The sequence below is a fragment of the Mytilus trossulus genome, chromosome 14, assembly GCF_036588685.1.
Source record: "Mytilus trossulus isolate FHL-02 chromosome 14, PNRI_Mtr1.1.1.hap1, whole genome shotgun sequence".
Lineage (NCBI taxonomy): Eukaryota > Metazoa > Mollusca > Bivalvia > Mytilida > Mytilidae > Mytilus > Mytilus trossulus.
Window position 1 is genome coordinate 37,144,718 of NC_086386.1, and position 18,363 is coordinate 37,163,080.

General features: G+C 32.8%; 1 protein-coding gene across 1 annotated transcript; it reads right to left on the reverse strand.

Annotated features, from left to right (window-relative positions):
* Positions 1–27: 27 nt before the first annotated feature.
* LOC134695811 (N-lysine methyltransferase KMT5A-A-like) lies at positions 28–15,196 on the reverse strand. Its single transcript, XM_063557228.1, has 6 exons — positions 15,088–15,196; positions 7,850–7,895; positions 4,786–4,876; positions 3,135–3,297; positions 1,726–1,951; positions 28–286 (listed from the first exon to the last, which is right to left on the reverse strand). Coding segments are annotated over exons 1-6 (618 nt in total). The 5' UTR covers positions 15,090–15,196; the 3' UTR covers positions 28–196.
* Positions 15,197–18,363: the final 3,167 nt, after the last annotated feature.

Sequence of the window (18,363 nt, forward strand, 5' to 3'; positions counted from 1 at the left end):
CTCTCGGTTTTTAGTGGAGATCGTGTTTTTTCTTAATTATTATTAAATGTCCTTTGGTTTTGTGAGTCTTTGTTTACTCCTTGGTTTTGATTGCTATTGTCTTGTTCCTTGTTTAATGCTCTTCTGCTTTATATTATCAATTCTAAATTCTAGACTTTTTAAATTTCACCCAAGTACATTCTTTAGCTCAGAACTTCTATACAAATTCATATAACATACATGCCACTTTATGACTATCATCTTTAATCTCCAGTCTTCTTATTGAAACACAACATTCTTTCAATGTCTGTAAGATATACATTTAATTTTACAAAGTTTACAAAGTTTACACATAAATAAAGTAAATATCAACAAAGTATCATTTGTTGGGATATAACACAATTCATACAAGTGAATACCTGCATACTTTGAAAAAGCCCAGCTTGCATGAGAATGACACATATTATAGGGAAATAATAAAATGTAAACACACATTTTCAGAATCCTGTTAACAGTGCAGAACTGAGAGTATAAGTAAAGAATTGAACTATGTCTTACTTAAGTAACTTTGTAATACACATGAAATCACTCTGCCACACAGCAAATGCAGATAAATAAATGGATGATTGCTTAACACACATTCATATTGGAGAAATGTTAGAGCCTGTTATCACTTGCTCTGAATTGAATTGATCTTTAAAAAAAACAGCTTGCGTTTAAATTTGAACAATCAAGATAGATCGGGAACTAGTGCCTTAACATTGCAATTTTATCTTAAAATGATAGGTTTAACAATTTCAATAACAAACAAGAATGTGTCCCCAGTACAAGGATGTCCCATCCACACTATCATTTTCTATATTCAGCAGACTGTGAAAATAGAGGAAAATTTCTTATTTGGCATTAACATTAGCAAGATCATATCATAGGGAGCATGTGTACTAAGTTTCAAGTTGATTGGACTTAAACTACATAAAAAACTACCTCAACCAAAAACTTTAACCTGAAGCGGACAAACAGACAGACAGAGGAACGGACGTACAGACCAGAAAACATAATACCCACATGTCACAAGTCATTAACCAAAGAAATGTGAAAATAATATTTTGATTGAAGACAAGGGAAACAGGATTTATCTTTTCAGAAAAATGACATGAAAACATGGAATATATTTCTTTGTTTTTTATCTTCAAGTTCTGCCAAATTATTTGAATATGGATGAAACCCCAAAAGGCCGTCATTTCGAAGAATATATATACCAACGCAACCGTATGTAGATTTATTTTTATATCTAAGTATAACACTTTCACTCTCAGAAAAATCACAATCGATCTAAGAGTTAACACTTAAAGAAAGATAAATTCATAAAAAAAATCACAAGGGTTCCACAAGGGTTCCGTGAACCCTGTGTCTCACCTACTGCAAGATTTGTAGAAATCTGGGATAGTTGAAAAAAGTTATTTTAATTTAAAAAACTTTCACCACAGAGTGAATATTTGTGGACAACAATGGAATGTAGGATGGCTATGTCTTGCTTTTGCAACTACAGTTGCAGGGTAGACAAAAACTGTGTGTCTGTTATAACTGAAACCTAAGTACCAATTTGTATATAATATCTACACCACTTATGATGTAAAAAAGAATGACAAATGATTATAAAAGGACTGTAAGTCTTCATCTTTGTTTGGCGGTAACAGAAACATATTTATATGGGACCGTTTTTTTTTCAATTTAAATTGAAATTACCGTATTTTTTTTTTCATCTGTTAGTGGTCTCTTTCTCCATGGGAGGTTTCGACTAACATCACCATAGTCATATCTGATTTCATCTCCTATATATATATCCCTTCTGGCAAATAAAACTAAATGTGGGCTCCCATCCACAACAATTCTTTTCATTAAAGCATTCTCATCTGCTCCAACTCCATCATTAACAAACCTTCCCATTTGTTTAGAAAAAGTAGCATCTATGCTAAAATAATGATTGAGATACAAAAATGACAATGTTTGTTTCAAGGTAAAATTCAAAATTTGCAGATGACTACTTGTATGTCAGTATGGGTGACATTGACCTTTGACCTATATATAACTACTGACACCAAAATTCAAAAATCAACAGTCCTCTTCCCTACCTAAAAGTCTTCACCTATCATGCCTATGTAATTTTCTTATTAGCCATGAACATGATGAAGACTGTTAGAACTGAAAATTAAACTATTCTACTTTTGTATCTAAAATCATTTCTAATAAGATAAGCAAAAAATTATGACTGCTTAACATTTTAATGAAGAGAATGAACTTAAATGACTAGTAAAACAATTGCAAGAATTCAGAACAAAGCATACTACATGTAGTTTACTTAAACTTTCCCAAAGTAATTCATAGTTTATTCAGTGATATCATAAAAGAACTATATAGAAAAAGAATGATAGTAAGTGGGATGTTTTCTTTATGTCATAATATTCAAGAACAATTTTGCTGTGTAACAAAGGCTTAAAGAACTTATGCATCTGAAACAAATTTTCAAAAGAAACATTGTATTTCATCCAGTAAGTGTGACCATGACCATTTGACCTGCTGACTAATCAAAAACAAATTCAAATAAAGGTGTCTTCACTGCTCCTAAATATATGCATGATTAACAATGGTTGCGGTAAAATTGTGAATATTTCAATCTCATTTTTACCCCTAGTTTCATGCATAAAGTGTCTGAGTATCATTATTCAAATACTGTTTTTTTATGTTTTCTGATTGCCATGATCACTGCATATTGAAACAAATTGTTAGCTAAATAATAAACCTAACAGATAAACACTATTTCTTTAATATGTAATGAAATATTATTTATACAAATTAAATTATGTTGGCCTACAGGAAAAGTATCTACAACTATTTTTTCAAAATATACTTCAGTCTAAATCCCATAGTTTCTGTTAAAATCTTCAAAGCAAAACAAAGCCTACATATTTGGCAAAATTCATCAGAGCAGAACAAAACATAAACTTTATCTGTAACTCATCATGGTAGACTCACATGTAGCAGAGGAGATGTTTGACACTCGACAGACGACAGGTAAATTCCATGGACGCCAAGTGATGGCAAAAGCTCACATTTCCTTTCAGGAAAGCTAAAAGTAAAAAAGGCTAAACACCTACCTTAAACTTTTGCCTCCATACTTGAAAAAAAACACATAGCAGCCAAAGGTATTGCTGTGTTCCTCCAATCTCCTAGTTCCCTCTTTGTTCGAAACAAGATCCCCATCATATTCCAAAAGAAATTCACCTTTGCTAAAAGATCTTTCAGCAAACACCCCTTTTCCTGTTTAAAAACAATAGAATTGAAAAGGTGTTAAGAAAGGGAAATCCAAAAGGTTCCTTAATGATTAAGCATTAGAGGTATAAATGAACAAAAAGAAAATGTACAGACTCTAATAATTGTCCAAGCTTGATATATCTCTGAATATAGTTACACAGCATAGTTTCTGAAACAGGATAAATAAGGTAAAGGTGGTAATATGACTAAGTGGTAACAAGTGTTTAACAAAAAATATATAAAATCTCAGCCGTTACCAACCTTACAGTAAAAAGAAATCAAGAGGCTCTCAAGAGCCTGAATTGCTCACATTTAATTTTCCTTCTTATACTCCATCATTTTTTTTCAAATTAAGAAAAATTGTCTTAAGGAGGTTTGCGGGTGCAAAAATTGCAGCAAAAAGCTAAACATTTCTTTTTCATTACAAATTTTATCTATTACACTATTAGTAATAACTTTATGATATGGAACAAATATTAACCAAAAGAATCAATTGGACCTAGATGACTTTTAAAATGTTATAACATGATAAAAGCTCTAAATTATCTCCCTTTGGTGCAAAAAAATCCATCAGCAGTGTATCTTAAACTGATCTAATCACAAACTAATACATGTAAACTAAGATAAGTTCCAAAATTCTTGGACTGAGGGGCAAGGCCATATATTCTCCATGGAAATGAGATGTGCCAAAGCGTATACAACTGCATACCAAATATCATTGACCTACCATTTGTGGTTCCCCATAAACTGACCTTATCACTAACTAATACATTTGTACATGTAAAATAAGCAAAAGTTTTGAAGTCAATAAACCATAACTGAGGGGGCAGGGTCAAATAATCTCCATGGAAATGAGATGTGCAAATGCTTATACAACTGCATACCAAATTTGGTTGACCTAACCCTTGCCGTTCTTCATAAACTAAACTAAAATCACAAACTTATACATTGTTGACACCATTACGTCGCCGCTGACGCTGGAAACAGCATACCTATGTCTCACTTTTAGACTCCATCAAGGCAACATAAAAATAATCTACTTTAAAAGTACAATAACTCCTTAAGATGTTAATCAACAATTTTGTTTCATACTGACTTATTTGTAGATCTTAACTTTGCTGAACATGTTTGGTGTTTACCGTTCATCTTTATCTATAATAATATTCAAGATTATAACTAAAAACTGCAAAACTTTCTAAAATTATCAATTCAAAGGCAATACCCCAAAAAAATCAGTTTTACCCCTATCTTCTATTTTTAGCCATAACTGCCATGCTTTTTGACAAAACAGTTAAACTAGATACCCTAAGAATCATTTAACTAAAGTTTTGTTAAAATTGGTTCAGAAGTTTTTAAAGGAGAAAGTCTTTAAAATTGTTAACACTGGACGGATGATGGACAAGGGCAACGGACACCAAGTGATTGAAAAAGCTCACAAGTCCTTTCACGAAAGGTGAGCTAATAACTACAACCAATGAAAATATATATCCTTACCAATTGTATCATCTATATATCTTACAACAAAACCGTCTTTGTCTTTCTTCAACCTGATATATTGTTCAGCCTGATTTTCAGGAAATGTTTCCTATAAAAAGATAGAGAATTAAAAGCTTTTTATTCATCAGATAGTTTAGAAATAGAAATTTCTACAAAGCTGTTCCTCAACCTTCAAATAAAAACAAAAATTCTATAAAATTAAAGTATTAATGATTATGAAAATTACGATTTTTGCTTTATCCTACATATCAGTCTTTTAATGTTTTTTTAATTTCTGTAAAACTTTAAAGTCTTGAATAACAATGAATCTATTTTATTTGCTTTGAGACCATAATATTGTCGAAAAAATTACTAAAAATGATTTGCATTTCTATTTAAGAAGGAGTCAGGGAAACGCTTAGAATACACGATTTTGAGTTATTTTTCTCAGAGCTTCCCCTTACCAAAAAAATTTCGCCTCACCATGCTTGGCAAATATATTTTGCCTCAGTAATAAAAGGGGCTAGTTACAGCCCTGAAATTTAGTTGAATTCAAACAAAGTTTAATTTTTAACTCTTCAAAGCTTCATATGGACTAATTTCAATTCAGGGTCCAAAATGTAAATGCACAATAAGGCCAGGGTTTTTAAATTTTTTGGTTTACGGATTTTTCCTATGAAAAACTCAGGTTGGTCAGTTCAAAAAAGAAAAGAAAAAAAAATCTTCCAAAAAATATATATTTCACCTTTCTAACAAAATGTTTGATATGCTATTCTAAATTCATGACATTTCTTAAATTTTTATTTAGATGAAATATTATTGCTCAGCTATCATAAACATTGCATTACATCGTGTCCACGGACAAAGAAGAAATTAAACCATTATTTCCTAAACAGATCAGGCTGAGGTTGCTCATTGTCAATTTCAGGAAACTAAAGTGAGTAATAATATTCAAGAACAAAAACTGATAAAAAATGCAAACATGTTGTACAGAAATAATTTTTAACATGCATTTATGTAAAAAACATAATAGACTGGTCCACTAGAATAAAGAGGTTTCAGCTCTAAATTTGGATTGTGATTAAATAGTTGACACAGCATAGGTTTCTGACACAAAATGAATGTGGTCTAATGAACTTAAAATTTTCGTTTTACCTTTGAGCAATTCACTATGCTGTTGAATATTAATCTTTTCAAAAAAATGTTTGAAGAAATTTTCTTTTTATTTATGAAATTTCAAATGAGTAAAATTGACCCCCCCATTTTTTTTACATCCCCCTTTCCTTTATTCCAAAACCAATCTCAATTCAAATTTCTAATGGAGTTTGCAACAATAATTACTCATTTAAATACATCATAAAATATTAAAATGTAAAAGAAAGTGCTTGTTATCACTGAATGGTAAAGATTGTTTGAATTTATCATTTGGTAGTAAAAGTGAATATACATTGTATATTGTATAAAACAATGATTTAAGTTGATTCAACTACTATTCTGGACAAAGAAAGATAACTCAATTTGAAGTTTCTTGTTATTGCACAATATTGTGCAATTAGATATTTCTTGCTATTGCGCAATACTGTGCAATTGAAAATACTTGCTATTGCACAATACTGTGCAATTGAAGATTTCTTGCTATTGGGCAATACTGTGCAATTGAAAATTTCTTGCTATTGCACAATACTTAATATAATAATTTTGGATCATGATTTGGACCAACTTGAAAACTGGGCCCATAATCAAAAATCTAAGTACATGTTTGATTTCAGCATATCAAAGAACCCCAAGAATTCAATTTTTGTTAAAATCAAACTAAGTTTAATTTTGGACCCTTTGGACTTTAATGTAGACCAATTTGATAACAGGACCAAAAATTCAGAATCTACATACTCAGTTAGATTTGGCATATCAAAAGAACCCCATTTATTCAATTTTTGAAGAAATCAAACAAAGTTTAATTTTGGACCCCTATTTGGACCAACTTGAAAACTGGGCCAATAATCAAAAATTTAAGTACATTTTTAGATTCAGCATATTAAAGAACCCCAAGGCTTCATTTTTTGTCAAAATCAAACTAAGTTTAATTTTGGACCCTTTGGACCTTAATGTAGACCAATTTGAAAACAGGACCAAACATTTAGATTTTACATACACAGTTAGAATTGGCATATCAAACAACCCCAATTATTCAAATGTTGATGAAATCAAACAAAGTCTAATTTTGGACCCTTTGGGCCCCTTATTCCTAAACTGTTAGGACAAAAATTCCCCAAATTACTACCAACCTTCCTTTTGTGGTCATAAACCTTGTGTCAAAATTTCATAGATTTCTATTTACTTAAACTAAAGTCATTGTGCAAAAACCAAGAAAATGCTATACATGTACTATCAAGTATAATAATACTTGCAGCTCTTTTGTGCATTTTAAGATTTTTTTTATATCCATCCTCATAGCAATTTCGAATGATTTTTGTATGACATTTTGTCGGTCTGACAGAGTTTAGGATACACTGTGAAAAGGGTGAGAAATTTTTCCATTGCTCGATTTTATCATAACATGCATAAGTATCTGAAACTTATCAGATGTCAGTATACATTTTAAATACAGTTAAACCACCTTTAGAAAGGCATATATATTTGTCAAACCAATTAATCTTTCTTCATTTTCTGATGTGGTATTTCCACTGATTCTAGACATAGATGCTATAAATACAATTATTTTTGACATTTGCACCAAATTTTACATTAAAAAGATTACATGATCACAATTTTATCAACAGAAATTCCATAATGTCAGTGATCTTTCAAGTATTCATTAAAAGATTTTGAAAGTTCAACTTTTTGTCAATGTGCATATCTTTCAAATAGAAAGTCTGACAAGAATGGCAGAAAAAAATGAACTAAACATTTGATAATCATTACTTTTATCCAGAAACGAATACAAAAAACTCATTCACAGATAATCTTAAATGTCAGCTGGAAGTGTGCTGAAAACCAATTTTAATTATAAGAAAATTAAAGAATTGCCAAAAAGTGGGCACAATTTTAGTTAGAAAAGAAATTGTGAAATGATCAAACTTACAGTATTCTGATTTGCTGTGTTATTTAATCTTGTACTTCTTCTTTCCCTGGAATAATCAATAAGTTATCATAATCTACAAATTTAATTGATAGGCTTAATACTACAATGTATATTCATGTATAGGCACATATTTTGTATATATATTAATTGTTAGTAAGCAGACATAAAGAGCTAGTTTTTACACTTTCCATTTTGGGGCCCTGGTATAGCTTAATTACTGTTGATGTGAGCCAGGGCTCTGTGTTGAAGATCTTCCTGTGGTAACCTTACTTCAAATACAATTGTGACTTGTATGGAGAGTGCTATTTTCATTTACTGGTCATAAAACATTGCAAAATCTTTCGATTGGTAAGCTGGAAGCTCAAAAGATAAGGAAACTTTGTATAAGATTTTTTTTATATATTTGGTATAAATTAACTGATGTTTAAAATAAGTAATTGCTAGTTTAAAAGTTTTCAACAAAGAGGAGGTGGGTTCTGTTCACAGTGTAAATATTTTGACTCTTCCATCTTTGCCTTTTGACCATTAATAGGGTTGTAGAGGGTTTAAGTTTGTGCCAAATTAGCTCAAAACCTGCTGAACGATGTCTTAGATGGCAACAAAACAAAAGATTTCATGTATTTTATCTATTAAACCAAAGGTTAAAGAAAATATTCTAGCTGATACAGATTAGTAAATTTAGGTTAACAGTGAAGTAATTATTCATGTAGGCGACAATAGGGTACATTGGTAGCTTATAGCCTTTTGGGTTCTGTGTTTATGATATAAGAATAACACCCATAAATTACCAAATACTTTACAATGCCTTTAGGTGTACATAAAAAACATCACATATGATAGTGCAGCCTTCCTTGATCAAAACAAGTATTCTTAAGGGTACTATTAAATGCTATATGACTACAGGAAAGAAATATAAACATGACAAATGAAGCATAACCAGCTTAATCTTACGATGAAACTTTGTAAATTACAAAAGAAAAATTCTGGAAAATTTCTTGATATATTTGCATTAGCCATGTTAGCAGCTGTTGTTTCAATTTACACGATTACCTTTTTACATAGTGTCACTGTCAGTTACCTTTAAGTTCAGAAGACTTTTATAGCAACTAATACACCCAGGGCAGGTGTTGTACAAGTTTACAATTCTTGTAAAAATAGGTAATTCAAAGTCTCAAATGACCATCATGAAATGATACAAGAGTGCACATGTACACATTGAAATGTCTCTCTTTTCTTAACTAATCACTGATATTATGTTGATGGTCATAAAGGTTTTATTACAACTGTCACATAAACTTAACATCAACCAAGAAAATCAAACATTGACAAATGAACCATGAAAATGAGGTCAAGGTCAAATGAACCATGCCAGACAGGCATTTACAGCTAACAATTCCTTCATACAAGTTACAACAAATATAGTTGACCTACTACTTATAGTTTAACAGACCAAAAGACAACCAGGTGCTCCGCAGGGCACAGCTTTATAAGACCCCAGTGGTTGAACCTTGTACAGTTGGGGCAAATTTGGTCACAATATTCAAGCTTGATTCTGTCTGAATTTGGATTGTGATAAAATTTTTGACATAATATAGGTTTTTGTCACAAAATTTATGTGGTCAAAGATCTAAAAAAAACTATGTGCACAATTAAAGATTTCTTCTTAAAACGAAGTTCAAAATTTTAAAAAATTAAAAAAAAGGAAGCCCTTCAAAAATGGTAAAAATCCATTGCAGGATTGAACCTTGTAGTACAATTTCAGAGAGATCCATACACTTAAAACACAAGTTATTGTCTTGATTGTTTTGGAACCAGAAACATGCTTCTTTTTGGCCCCTAATTCCAACATATTTTTGTGGTATTGAATCTTCTGAAAAAATTTCATGAAGATCTATTCACTCAAACTAAAGTTATTAAACCAATGTGTCTCCGGACAGCGACCACACAGTCAGACGCACAACATCATACCATTATACAATCCAAAAATTTTTTTGGAGTCTTATAAAAACTTAACAATGAGCAATGAACCGTGAAAATGGGGTCGAGGTCAAATAAAACCTACACGACTGACATCATGGACATAGAGATCTTTAAATATTTCCATACACCAAATACAGTTGACCTATTGGATATATATATAGTATGAAGTGCCGTTAGTTTTCTTGTTTGAATTGTTTTACATTGTCTTATCTGGGCCTTTTATAGCTGACTATGTGGTATGGGCTTTGCTCATTGTTGAAGGCCATACAGTTACCTATAGTTGTTAATGTTTGTGTCATTTTGGTCTTTTGAGGATAGTTGTCTCATTGGCAATAATACCACATCTTCTTTTTTATATATGATAGTAATTTTCAGTATCATAAAAAAGACAATTTTTTTAAAACTTAGCTTTCATCATGAAAATGAGGTCAAGATAAGATGACAACTGCTAGTTAGACATGTACACCTTACCATCATTCCATTCACCAAATATAGTAGACCTATTGCATAAAGGAAAAACAGACCAAAACACAAAAACTATTATTCCACTGAACCATGAAAATGAGGTCAAGGTCAGATGGCACCTGTCATTTGGACATGTACATCTTACAGTGCTTCCATACACCAAATACACTATAAATATTGCTTGAAGTATCTGAGATATGAGACTTGACCACCAAAACTTAACCTTGTTCACTGCTCCATGAAATGAGGTTGAGGTCAAGTGAAAACTGTCTGATGGACATGGACCTTGCAAGGTACACACATGCCTAATATAGTTATCCTGAAAATGAGGTCAAGGACATTGGACATGTGACTGACAGAAACTTCTTAACATGAGACATCATATGAACAAAGTATGAAGCAGTGACTTTAACCTGAACTTGGCTGAAGCTGGATAGACAAACAAATAGACGGATAAACAGACGCACAGACGAGAAAACATAACGTCCCTCTTCTATCATACAGTGTAGGTGGGTAAAAAAAAATGTGTGCAAAACATATGAATACCTGGGAAATATAAACTTTGGTTCATAATTTGAAAGATATATTTTATAGTCTAAGGCAATATTAAGATCTTATCTTTTTGAAGCATGTCACAGACAAAATAACTTTGTCAAATCATCTTTGATTGTGTAACCGGAGAGCACGAATTTCATTACAAAATTGCTTGTCTCCATCGGGACTCGAACCCGGGACATCTGTGGTACAAGGCAGCGCGCTAACCGACTGAGCTAAAGAAGTACTTCCTTAGCTCAACCGCTTACGGCTGACTAAGTATCTTCTACGTTTTCTAAGGGAAGCAATCCTGCCACAAATGTCATGAATTAAATCTTGCCTTTCATCAATATTATATATACATGTACTATTCTTACAAATTACAAAGTAATTACTCATTTGTAGTATTTAGTTTATCACTGTCAAACCTACATGTATTTTAATGTATCAAGAAATAGTACTTACCAAAAACTACAATTTTCAGTATGGATTAAATACAGATAGAGTTAGAGCAAATACATGAAATAATAATGATGTCTGGCAATGCTCTGGGATGTTTTTTTTAAAGTTACGATACTTGCACCAATATTATATATACATTATACAAGGTATACCAGTATTGCGATCTGTCCAAGGAACTGTCCTTGGGCCTATACTCTTTTTAATATACATTAATGATTTTCTAGAATACCTGGAACACAGCAAACTATGACTCTTCGCTGATGACAGTATTATATACCGAGAAATTACATGTCAACAAGACTGCACAAATTTACAAAAAGATCTTAATGCAGCAGCGAAATGGGAGGCTGATTGGCTCATGGCCTTCCATCCTGGAAAATGCACTATCTTAACCATCACACAACAAAAACAACCATTTAAACACGATTACATCCTTCATAACCATACTTTAGAATTAGTAACATCTGCAAAATATCTTGGCGTAACCCTACAGTCTAACTTAAAATGGAACATTCACTACAACAACATCGTATCAAATGCAAATAAATCTCTTGGCTTTCTTAGGCGAAACTTAAAAATTTCTAACTCCAGTATCAAATCCTGTGCTTACCAATCAATAGTGAGACCAAAACTTGAATATGCCTGTAGTCTATAGGATCCACACACAGCAGATTATAAAAATAAGCTAGAAATGGTACAGAGGCGTGCGGCCCGATATGTATGTAACAATTACCACAACACCAGTAGTGTAACATCCATGTTAAATGAACTACAATGGCCCTCACTCAATGACCGCCGTCTCAAAACCAGACTTATCATGTTCTACATTGTACAAGGTCATCCATGGACTCATTGCAATCCCAGGGATCTCCATGGCCTGTTTAACGATGGCGCCCCGCCATCGTTCAAATGTCTTCCGCCATGGTCAAATGACTTGCTCCATCGTTCAATTGTCTTCCGCCATCGTTCGAAACTGTGGTCGTTTTTATAGCCTGACGCCATTTTTGTAGCAATTTTAATCAAATGCATGTAATTGCATAACACTCAGGCTTTTTTTTATAGTATAATCCAATACAGTTCTCACGCCTAGGGGATATCCGGATTAAAATCGCTAATCATTTGTACCTGAGCTTGTACAGGTAGATCAACAAACCAGAAAGGAGAATATTATCTGAAGATGGACGATTCATTTGTCGAATTATTTAACTAAGTTTCTGCAAATGCTTATGATAATTTAGATTAAATAAATAAATTAATAATCCAGTTACAAATTTTAACAAGTCGAACACATGCTTTTGTTTTGACTTACGCAATCAGCATCCCCCTTTTTAAAATTTACAAAATAAAACGTAAAACAGTAATTATTATTTCATTTCAAATAGCTCGAGTACTGCTGTATTGTAACGATAATATAGAATTACTTTAAAAGTTAAAAATTATAAACTTTTAATATTTCCTGTAAAGAAATATTGTATCGTAATTCCGAATTCATTTCGTAGTTTACAATGAAAATGATACATCCGCATTTCCGGTTTCTATTCAGACTTGAAAGATGCATGTTGCATAGCCATGATAGCATGGATTTGCTAAATAAAGTCATTAAAAACCTTTTCATTTGACAACGTTTGTTAAAAAATACATTTTTTTTTAACCCGTACGACTCGTTTTGTCGTTGCTGCAAATCAACCATACCGGTAATGGTTTCATGACTTCTGAATTTGACAGTGTCCGTGAAAAATAATCTCCACATGATTTTTAACCCCCATACCAATTACCAAAAATAGCAAGAAAACTACATGGTGACCTTTGTGATAGTTATTTGTCATTCTAAGGGAAAGGGAGGGGGTATGAGGGCTTGTCCTTTGAAGAGTTACAAACGGCAATTATGGAAAATACATATACTTCTATATATAGTATTTATAATGAAAATATAATTTAAATAAGCAATGAATTAGCATGTTCACCTATCCTTATGTGGAGGAATGAAATACTTTCGATACCGCTACACTGTACAGCGTAGATACAATGATGGTGAAAGTTCCTCCATGGTTCAATTTTCATCCATGGAGATCCCTGAATCCCATCACTAGTCCTCATACCATCAGATACTAGAACAAGAAAATTCCATACTCAAACATTTCGGCAAATGTCCACCTCTAAAGACATTTACAAATGGTCATTCTTTCCGCAAACAATCATTCAATGGAACATGTTGCCACAAGTTGTGGTAGCAAGTCAAACCATTGAAATTTACAGAGATCAGTTGACACCAACTGTTCTCCACAACATAATTTAATTCTATAAATAACAATGTACATATTTTTAAATCACTTGTTGTTTTCTTTCATGTAAATATCACCAGAGACATATATATGTCTCTGATATCACCAAGTATTCTACTAAGTAAAAGATAATTTTTTGTTCATATCATATACTCCGCGCATGCAACAGTTCGTAATCTTCAATAATAATGAAGCTGTAACTGTATATCAGAAAATGAAAAAGAAGAAGATCACCAATTACAGGAGATCCGTATGTTTTAATGAGCATCATATTGAATTACCTAATCTAGTACTTGCGTGATGGGTCTTAGACCCTTTGGCTTTGCATATCTTCTTCTTCTCTGTATTAGCTTCCTTTAAATAGGAACACCTCTAATATATATATTATTAGAGTATTTGGGGTAAATTTTGTAAGATTTTTTTTTTGGTTGTATGTAGATATTAAACTATGTACAGCAAACGGGGTAGGAGATGTCGGAAATGATGAATTGGTACGTAATTTCAGAGCCAAACGTCGTGAAGGATGGTCGATCCGAACTGGCATTTTTTCCGATTTTAATGATCATGAAATGAACGAGCTTGAACACATGTTAAACAGAAGCAAGTTAACTCGTACCAAAAAAGTTAACTCGTACCACTGGGATGTCGTCAGGGAGTTCATAAATCCACGAACAGAACATCGACTTTAACAGTGCTTATTTGTTTTCAAGGGGGGGCAGGCCCGTAGCCAGGAATTTCCAAAGGGGGGTTCGTTGGGCTCACAAACTCGACTTTAACAGTCACAATTCGAACAGAACATTGACTTTAACAGTGCTTATTTGTTTTCAAGGGGGGGTTCGTCCGAACCCCCCCTGGCTACGGGTATGGGGGGTTCGTCCGAACGAACCGAACCCCCCTGGCTACGGGTATGAATAGGATATCATATGACGTGACTATTCGTGTCTACCTTTGGCGGTCACTAGTCGCGTCCTTGTCATGTCCATTTTAGATGGTAGAATGGTGAATGAATCACTAAGGTTTGACGTCTCTTTATCACCCTTGGAGGGTGGTTTATAGAATTCAAAGGAGTGGTGTTAGCGTCCTGTGTCTAGCTTTTAAGATTTCTACGCATTATATTTTCACTACTAAGAACAACTACATGTATCAATAGAACGAACCTGTCTTGCTTTACAAAGGTATCTGCCTCTTTTGTTAAAATGTTGAATAAATGTTTTTCTACCCGTTCTTATAATTCTCTCAAAAGTTAACTTTTAAAAAGCAGGAATCGTGTTTAACTATCCGAAAACATATATTTGTAGGTCATGTGCTGCTATTTATTGGCACATACAAACAGCATCTCTAATTTGTCTAAGTGAAAAATAAATTCAAAAGAGAATAAAATGCATAAATGTGATACAGTTTGATCTATGAGCTCAGGATACATTGGTTCACCAATTTCGTGAAATAGTTTTATAGTGTACTATGCAACCAATGAAGAGTAATGAACAATGGATTGATAAATTAATAAATACTCACATTTTGGATATTCACAAAAACCTTTTCTTCTAACTTTCACACAAATTTCAGAAATATTCGGATAAAAGTCTCACAAAAAAGCAAATATCAATAATTAACTGTCGTGTGTTCAAAACAACGTAGCTTTGAATGTTACAAATATCACGTGTTATGCGAACACCACTGCAGTAATATGAGAGTTTTATGTCAAACCTGATTGGATGATGTCTGTAAAGATGCATACATTCGGAGTATTGTACCGCAATAATATGGATAAAATTATGCTCACTCTATTGAAGATGTCTATATTTTCTATTAGAGAGGGTCGTAAACAATTTGTACATGTTGTAATAAGACAACTTTCATGAAATTTTCGGTTTTCCGAAGGTACCTAATGTATATAAACATACAAATGTAGGTGGTTATAGTTGAAAATTTAATATCATATCTATAACACTTTATTGTTTATCGATAAAAAAAAAACCATACAAACAAAAAAATAGTTGTATAAACGAAGGAAGATATTAATGTAGAGAAAATTCATATTTGATGTAATATTAAAAACTATATCTCTAAAAATACCCCTTCCCTTTTTTGGTACACAATAAGAAGAATTTTCACTTGTAGAAAATTGTTTTGCGTATTCCGCGCATTTTGAGAAAGTATAACGCAACACTATATTAATCCCACAATTCATGTAAAGTTTCATGTCAATCATACTAACAGATGCGCCAAAAAGCGCAATTGTTTCCTAAACGGAGTGGCTATTTATCCAGCTAGCCGGACGAATAATGCCAGGGCTATTTGTCCGGCCATTGGAATGCGCATGGCATATTATGTGCGTTTGGGAGTGCGTTTGACATTTGTGATATTATCTTCAGTAGCACAAGGAGGGGCGCGCTTAATTCGATCACTGATTTTCAATTTTAAGATCACGACTGAATTCGGCGATATCAACGTTTGTGATAAATTTTGCAGTTTTCAGAATTTGACAACGGCATACGAAAGTATGAACTTCAAAGAATGATATAATCTATAAAAAAAAAGAGAGAGACTCAAGAATAATTGAAATCACAAGGAAAATGGGAAATAAAATGTAATTGCTCGTAGAACTATAGTTTTACTAAATAATTCGACTCGAATCAGCCGAATGAATGGTGGAAATGATTTTCAAATCAAGAGTACTAGTTGTTGAGAAAGGCCTTAACAATGGCATGTCTAACTTAATAAAATATAATTATATTCCAAAAATGAATATTGCAAGTAGCCCTTGGAATGGGATATATATTAAGGGGAGGGGTTTGAGGATACATGTGCAAAAAGTGGGGATGTTGGATATACAATTATAAAAAGTGGGTTATGACATATAGGGGACATTAAAGGTGGGGTTTGGAGAAAAAAGAAAAGAGGTATTTGGGAAAAAGAGCACACCGTGTCACCTCGACCACATCACGGAAATAAAATAGACGAAGTAATAAATATGGAATATATATGATTTGTTTTTATTATTCGTAATCCAGATTGGACTATGTACTAGTATATAAATTAAGAAAGAAAAAACTATTACAATTACCAGTAACAAGATATGGCCCTTACAATAAAGATTACAAACATATATGCTACCGCCTGGTGCTACTGAAGATAATATTACACGCACACACAAATAGTGACATGCGCATTGTACTGGCCGGACAAATAGTCCTGGTTCTTTCCTAAAAATGTTTTATACCCGTAAATTTGATACTCTGTTTCGGATACTAAAAGTATGAACAGATTATTGTTTGTTAGTGGCTTTGAACTAGCTGTCAGTTAACTGCGAGTACTCTCAGATCTGTTCCTGTCAGTGAACTGCGAGTACTTTCAGATCTGTTCCTAGTGTCTTTTTGTTGTTGGGATGTACAAATACCCTTCCACGTTCTCGTGTATTTTTGTCCATCTGATGAGTTAAGCCTTTTTCAACTGAATTTTATAGTTCGTTCTTATGATGTATTGTTATACCACTGTCCCAGGTAAGAGGTCGGGATAGCTGGGATCCCGCTAACATGTTTAACCCCGCCACATTATGTATAAATGTGCGGCCTGTCCCAAGTCAGGAGCCTGTCGTTTGTTTATGTTTTACATATTTGTTTTTCGTTCATTTTTTTGTATAAATAAGGCCGTTAGTTTCCTTGTTTGAATTGTTTTACATTGTCATTCCGGGGCCGCCGTTTAGAGCGTACGGTTACATATAATTGTTAATTTCTGTGTCATTTTGGTCTCTTGTGGAGAGTTGTCTCATTGGCAATCATACCACATCTTCTTTTTTATATAAAATTGTTGACGCCGTTCACGCCAATCGAAGTTACACGACAACAGTTTTCACTAAAGCATAAATGACTTTAGCTTTAGGTAAGTCCTATTTTTTGGAAACTCTTGGCTCTATTTCCAACAAGATGAGGCCTGAATCATTCACGAAACGTTCGGGGAGTGGCAAACCTGATACCACAAGTTTTTAAAATATTAATTATAATAAGACGCTGCATGGACACCAAATTTGGAAGAGAAATCTTCTCCGGACTGAAAGAAGCGCATTGCGACAAACAAACTAGCATACTAGGCATGACACATTATTTGACAGTTTAAATTTAATTCTCTATTTTTCCAAAATATTATCTTATTGCCATAAAATTGAGAATGGAAATGGAGAATGTGTTGAAGAGACAACAACTCCATAGAACAGACAACAGCAGAAGGTCACAAACAGGTCTTCAATGCAGCGAGAAATTCCTGCACCCGCAACCAGTTTATATACATGTATATACGCCCCAAATGTGTTTTCTCAGTATGCCTTTTGTTGATTATTAAACTTCTTTCATATTTTTATCGAATTTATATTTCATTATGGTCTTATAATGAGACTACTATAACACTATATGTGTTATAGTAGATCAGTCTTAGGGATGACATCAAAAGTTCAATGAAGAATAAAAAACTTAATTCACATAGTTTTTTTCACTGACCCCCACACCCCCCTCTCTTAACTTAATTTTGGAAAAATTGATTGACCAATAGGGATATATGTAAAATCGATTTTAGATTAACAAAACTTGCAGCAATGTTGACCCCCACCCCAAACTATTTGAATGAAGTTTTTTTGTCCTATATCGATCTTTTGATGTCGTCCCTTATTTAACAAATTATAATCTAACACTGAACGACATTTTTTTACATTAATGGGATTTTATTTGACACTGTGAGTTTTACAAGTTTTTTCCGGTATATATATATATCAACTAGTTTTTTTCTCTTTTGCATGAC

What these genes read in the sequence shown, in the direction of transcription:
- LOC134695811 (XM_063557228.1), bottom strand. An exon ending in ATATATAGATGATACAATTG is followed by an intron (nt 3,298 to 4,785) that starts GTAAGGATATAT and finishes GTTTTTAAACAG; the next exon opens with GAAAAGGGGTGTTTGCTGAA. An exon ending in TATGGAGGCAAAAGTTTAAG is followed by an intron (nt 1,952 to 3,134) that starts GTAGGTGTTTAG and finishes TCATTATTTTAG; the next exon opens with CATAGATGCTACTTTTTCTA.